Source organism: Sinocyclocheilus grahami, unplaced genomic scaffold, assembly GCF_001515645.1.
Source record: "Sinocyclocheilus grahami isolate Dianchi unplaced genomic scaffold, SAMN03320097.WGS_v1.1 scaffold339.1, whole genome shotgun sequence".
NCBI lineage: Eukaryota > Metazoa > Chordata > Actinopteri > Cypriniformes > Cyprinidae > Sinocyclocheilus > Sinocyclocheilus grahami.
Window position 1 is genome coordinate 518,370 of NW_015505518.1, and position 6,744 is coordinate 525,113.

The 6,744-nt window shown below is 39.1% G+C and overlaps 1 protein-coding gene across 2 annotated transcripts in view; it reads left to right on the forward strand.

The window, feature by feature from the left end:
* LOC107603030 (mucolipin-1-like) overlaps positions 1-6,744 on the forward strand; it is a 20,612-nt gene that overhangs the window by 4,059 nt on the left and 9,809 nt on the right. The window contains exons 2-5 of one of the 2 annotated variants that reach the window (XM_016295717.1): positions 2,814-3,055; positions 3,809-3,973; positions 4,278-4,380; positions 4,590-4,643. In XM_016295717.1, the coding sequence (XP_016151203.1) occupies positions 2,814-3,055; positions 3,809-3,973; positions 4,278-4,380; positions 4,590-4,643 (564 nt within the window). Of the gene's footprint in view, positions 1-2,813; positions 3,056-3,808; positions 3,974-4,277; positions 4,435-4,589; positions 4,644-6,744 lie in introns of both variants that reach the window. The other variant, XM_016295718.1, reaches the window with a different exon arrangement.

Here is a 6,744-nt window from a genome sequence, read left to right on the forward strand (position 1 = left end):
GCTGTCACTCTGGATTGTGATTTATGAGGCATGAAAAATGGTGTTCCACCATATTTCCGTTACATATGTAGGCGTGTAGTTGTGATAATCTCAATAAAACAGAAGTTAATATGGCTTAATATCATTATCAAATCGTCTGTTATTTAATTATTTAAATATATATCCAACACGTTTCAAAGCAAAGAAACATGCACCAACCATCTTCCCTTAGCTTGTAATGAGAAGCACTTATAAATTGGCTTTTGTCAACAAAAGAGATTTTTTTTTTCTTGATTTTTTTATTTTAAAGTGAAATATTGCAAAATTAATATTTATTTTGTCATATTTTTATTTAGTAATAATATAATGCAGTGTATTGCATTATACAATTTGTCCAGCCTACAAACACAGTAAACCTTTTTATTGAATTTGAAATCACAAACACAGTTTTTATCAGACAAATTGCAATTAGATTTTTCACCAAAGTGAAAAATATATAGCTTTGTGTGATTTATAATTTACTCCATGAAATACCTGCCATACTCTTGGCAGTTCTTTGTTTATAGTCATGTAATTGAGATAACTGGTCATTGTGGTAGAGCTACTGCATAAAAAACACAGGACTGAATGAATCACTTATCATTTTGGTTTGAACAAAAATCTTTACAGAATTGCACAAGAAAAACCTGCTTATATTTTAGCCACTATTTTCAAAAGTCATATTTCTGGTAGTTTCAGACTTAGAAATGCTTTTGGGAAGTGTTTAGTCAGTGATTTGTAGAGAAAGAAAGAAGCAAAGCATATTTTTTGACTGTGTTTTACAGAACAGCAGTACAGGAAGTGCATAGGCAGTATTGTGGTTTTTGACACTTTTTCATTGTGAGAAATAAAGACAAGCTGATAATGTTTTGTTAAACTCACAGAGATTTAAGACTGGAATAAATTCCAACATTCATTCACAAATCAGTCATGCTAATTTAAAGATGTGTCCATGACAAACTAAGTTAACTAACCAAGCTATCCAACCTTAAAAGGGTCCTATTATGCTCTTTTACAAAGTCTTGATTTTGTTTTGGGGGTGTACTAGAACATGCTCTCATGCTTGGTGGTTCGAAAAACGCATTATTTTTCATAATTTACATTATTACAACACCTCTCTCCCCAGGTTGGCACAAACGGCTCGATTAGTTCCGACTTTGATGAAGGTCCGCCTTCCGAAAAACAAAATGTGTTGTGATTGGTTAGCTTTCCCAGTGCGTTGTGATTGGCGAACAGCTTAGACGGTGTTTCAGTACTGCCATGCCTCTTGCTCTGTCTTTCAACAAAAGCTTTTGGCGAATCCGGCACTTCTCACTCGTGATGTGGAAGCTGTCCTCAGTAAAATGCGCAGCACACAATAGCAAATTGGGGTTATAATGCTCAGGAACAGAGTTAAAAAGTAAATTGCAACCACTGTTTCCTGACATCATCCGCTTTTCAGGTGTCGCACACTGGACGAGAAGCGCAGCGTTGTGCCATTGTGCCATTTTCTATGAGTGTAGGCACACCGGCGCCGCCGTTCGGCGTCTGTCAATTTGAGGCTACAGCACAGCAGCTCTTCTTCTTGGTTTTCTCTGACGCACTAACTCTGCAGCAGCACTTCTTCATCGTCTCGTCTGATGCGCTCACTTAACCAAGCGTTCTAACCACGACCTCGCCCCTCACCACCCCCCAACCATTCCAATTTCTGTAGGCGGGAATTCTTTGTAATGAAATTCTAATGAGCCGCTTTGTGATATCACAAAGCCCGGAAACCAAACGCTGTAGTCCAAACAAGCCGTTTGCTGTAGTTCTTGAAAATTGATTTTTTAAAAACTAAATATCTCCCTTTGGAGTGAACTTTGAGATTTGTAACTTTCTAGATATTTTTATGCCCAAACATACACACTACACACTGACTAAAATGTAAAAAGTGAAAAAGCATAATGGGACCCCTTTAAGGCCCTTTCACAAGACTCGCTATGGAGGGAAGCATTAAGATTAGCTGCATTGCAGGTCAACGATAAAGGCTTGGCAATTTTGTATTCTTTTCGAGAGGTCTTTTACAATCTACCCAGCAATGGTTTCAAAGCCTTTAGAATTTCTCAAGAGATCTCGCATCACTTTAAAGAAGAGAACGCTCATCAGATCTCAAGTTTCGGGTTGTGCACATATAGGTGATCTCTGGCTGACGTAGAATGAAGTGCATGTCCTAATTAGGCTTTAGTTGAGGTCATCTTCTCTTTCAGTCTGTCTGTCACTTTAAAGACAAGTTCACCACTGTGTCCTGGGGATCTAAGTATGAACTTTGATTCAAATTGAATTAACAAGTATGTAGGGTAAGCGCAATTTATAAGTGTAATTTAAACCTTGTGATGCAAAGCTGAATTTTCAGCATCATTACTCCAGTCTTTAGTGTCACATGATCCTTCAGAAATCATTCTAATATGCTGATTTGCTGCTCAAGAATCACTTTTTGTTATTGTCCCAGTTGAAAACAGTTGTGCTGCTGCTTGTTTTTGTGCACAAACTGTGATGCATGCTTTTCAGGATTCTTTAAAAAAAAAAGCATTTATTTGAAATGGAAATGATTTTTATCATTGTAAATTTCTTCACTGTCATTTAATCAATTTAATGCATCCTTAGTGAATGAAAGTATTGATTTATCTCAAAATAAATAAATGAATATAAATAAAATGGAAAAATGTATGTGAATGTAATTGAAAGGGTGTTAGAATAGGAGTTTTGAAACAAAGAGACAATTTACATTGTGTTGTATCCCACTGGTGCTATCTGTGTCTTTCTTTCTCTTTCAGAAGAGGATAGGCTACTGTTTCCGGTGACAGGCTATGGTTTGAATGACTGCAGGGATGAGTATAGCAACCCAAGGCCATCCCCAGTTGCAGGTGGCTGGATAGGTGCTGACCAAGAAGAGGAAGCATTGCGCAGGAAGTTAAAATATTTCTTCATGAGTCCCTGTGAAAAGTACCAAGCCAAAGGCCGAAAACCTTTTAAACTTGTTTTGCAAATACTGAAGATTCTTATAGTAACTATACAGGTATTTAAAATGAATCTCTTTTCTTAGAATTTCTTTCTAGTGTTATTTTCTTTCTACAGCTTATATACTCACTAAAGTTAGCATTGCAGCTCAAAGTCTCAGTTTTACCCCCAAATTATTCTTTAACCACTATGATGTGCCCTACTGTGGGCCCATCTAAATTAACCTTTGGTTCTGCACTCTGAAGTATCACAGAGTTTCATAGGTTGGCTAGTAAGCATTAATTAGTCTTGTAGAGTTTTAAGCCACACTTTGAAACCAAGATCCCATCGTTCAGTGCTCACTGAAAGGACATTTTTAAAATGTGGCCTTTACAAAATATTCAGCTGACTGATACACAAGAATAAATAAAATAAATAGAATAACAAAACTATGAGTGTGTGTGTGTGTGCATATATACAGTAAAGCAATAGTTAGAAAGCAATACATTAGTATCTATTTTATGTATGCATATATAAAACTTATTTGGAGGAAACTAGAAAAAAATATATATACACGCATACATATGTTACATTTTTTCTTGTTTCCTCTCAAAAAGTATTATATACATAAAATAGATATTGATTTATTGCTTATAATAATACATTAATATTTATATAATAATAATATGTATGTAATATTATGTAATTTGATATTTATATTTAAAAAGTATATATATATATATACAACCAATTTTTGGTCTCATTTGGCTCTTTAATAAATTGTTATTAAAATAAACAATTTCTCTCTTTTTTGCTGTTTCATTATCTCTAGCTGGTACTTTTTGGCTTAAGCAATGAGATGGCGGTGACGTTTAAGGAGGAAAACACAGCCTCGTTTAAACACCTTTTTCTCAAAGACTATGATGATTCAAATGATGCACTTGCTGTTTACACACAGGGTGATGTTTATGACCACATGTTTTACACAATAGAACAGGTAATGTATCAATTTGCTAATTCATATATTTTGATGGATATATTTGGGTAGTGAGCACAGAGTAGTCATAGCACAAGTTGACTTACATTTAATCTGTCTTTTAAAAGAATCTTATTTTTTTTTGTCTGTAAAACTTAAAAAAAAGTATATTTTTAATTATTTTTCAAATGTATATGTTTATGAAAAACCATATTACTCTTCTATAGAAGCTATTCTGCCTTTCCCAGCTGGAGTTTGGTCATGTGTGGTCATGTTTATTTTTTATCGACTTATATAACACCAATTCTTTTCACTTGTCTTTCAGTACCTGGCTTTGCCAGAGAAGACAGTGGGCCGTTATGCGTATGTGTATAATGTCGGTGTGAATGGAAGTGCGCTCTCTCTGTGTCAACAGTATTATAAAAAAGGCAGGATTGACCCAGCTAACGACACCTTCAACATCGATCCGCATGTGGTCACAAGTGAGTTTTCCAGCCTCTTTTTTTCCTCCCAGTTTGTTCCTGTTCTTATTTTAGTTATTGTTTTAACCAGAACAGATGTTAGGATCAAGGCAAAGGTTTAATGAACTTGAAATATAGATTTTCTAGCACTTATAAATGCTCCAATTATAAAAAAGGCAGGATTGACCCAGCTAACGACACCTTCAACATCGATCCGCATGTGGTCACAAGTGAGTTTTCCAGCCTCTTTTTTCCTCCCAGTTTGTTCCTGTTCTTATTTTAGTTATTGTTTTAACCAGAACAGATGTTAGGATCAAGGCAAAGGTTTAATGAACTTGAAATATAGATTTTCTAGCACTTATAAATGCTCCGGTTACTTACATAATCTCGGTTCCCTGAGGAAAGAGCGTTGCGTTAATCACACTATGGGGAAACTCCTGTTTACTCTGATACTGAAGCCTGATTTGATCACGCTCTTGTAGCTGCACGAACTAATGGTGCTTCAGCCCACCAAAAGGGGTGGAGCTGACTGCTATATAAGTCGGCTCTGAGTGCCATTTCATCAGAATATTTCGACTGAAGCGACAGTCGTCAACTCGCATGCAGCCTTATAGCACGGCAGCTCACGCAATGCCGTTCCCTTATCTCAGGGAACTGAGGTTACGTAAGTAACCAGGTTTGACCAGGAGCTTAACGCCGGTCTGCCCTCGTACAGAGCTCCCCAACCCGAGTTGGAGGCATCTGTCGTGACCACCTTCCTTCTGGAGGTCAGGCAAGAAGTTTTCCAAGGGGCCGAGCATCCTCTGGAAACCCCTGAAGGAATGTGAAGTCCCCAGCTTGAATGATGTCTCTAGCCGCTGAACTATCAGGGAGCGTTCCGGGTAATCCATGCCCGCACCTTGGTGCTGTCCCCAGAAAGACTACTCGCTGACTGGAAGACAAGCTTTAACTCTTGGCTAAATTGATTTTCAACCCAAGACGCTCCTGGTGGCTGAGCAGCAGCAACCTGTGAGCGATGAGTTCCCATTCTGATCTGGCTAAAACCAGCCAATCGTCGAGGTAATTCAAGATGCGCATTCCCATCTGTCTCGGAGGGGAGATAGCCTACACACTTCATAAAAGTGCGTGGGGCCAGAGACAATCTGAATGGCAGGACTGTATATTGATAGGCCACTCCCTCGAATGCGAATCTCAAGAACGTTCTGTGCTGGGGGGCTGTCTGGATGTGAAACTAAGTCTTTCAGACCCACCAATATAAACCAGTCCCATACTTGCACAAGGATCTGTTTCAAAGTCAGCATCTTGAATGGCCGTCTCATGGCTGAGATCGAGAATGGGCCTGAGCCCGCCATCTTTTTTGGGAACGAGGAAGTAGCATCTGTAAAAGCCCAACTCGCTGTTCGCTAGAGGAACTGTTTCTACGGCTCCCTTTGCATGCAACGTTTGCACTATGGAACATGAGCATCGCTGTCCCGTACCGAAGTTTGAATAATACCTCTTAAGCAAGGTGGACTGCGAGCGAATTGAAGCGAGTAACCTCGTTCTATGATGTTTAGAACCCAACTTGACATATCCGGGATAGCATGCCTGAAGCCGGATGGCAAGTGGTCTGAGATTTTCATGCATTGTTGAGCATAGGGATGGAGAGCGGGCGTGAGACTTCTTCAGTGAGACTCAAGCTCTCGCAGTGAGAACATTCTGCCTCGGTGAGCACAGCCTCTGCGTGGGCGCTGTCCAGACAGGCGATGCATTCACCGTACCCATCTGCATCGTGCAGGGGTTACCTGCATAAGCCACACTTGCGGCACGACATTTGCAACAACGTTGCAGTGGAAATTTGCTCAGAAAATATGCTCTTTTTTAGAAGCCGGATGGTCACAGGGGAATGCGTCAAGCTTCTTTCGCTGCCGGTGGCTTCTTCTCATGGCGGTGAGCAGGAGGCTGAGCTTCTTTCTTCTCTTCTCTTCGGCTTCTTGCTTGCAGAGTCAGCAGAGAAAATTGTGACGAAATGGCACTAAGAGCTGACTTATATAGCAGTCAGTGCCACCCCTTTTGGTGGTTTGAAGCATCATTGGTTTGTGCAGCTCCACGAATGTGTTCAAATCAGGCTTCAGTATCAGAGTAAACAGGAGTCTCCCCATAGTGTGATTAGCGCAATGGGAGAGACCGTTCGAAAGGGAACTCATTTTTTGGTTTGTTTATTAGTCGATGAACTTGATGAAACTAAAAGATCTTGTTATTTCCTCTTTTGCACATTGTTTTGCACTTGCAGTTCCTTGTTACTGGGTGTACCACAGGAATCACTTTCTAATGTAAATCTAAAAGAAATCT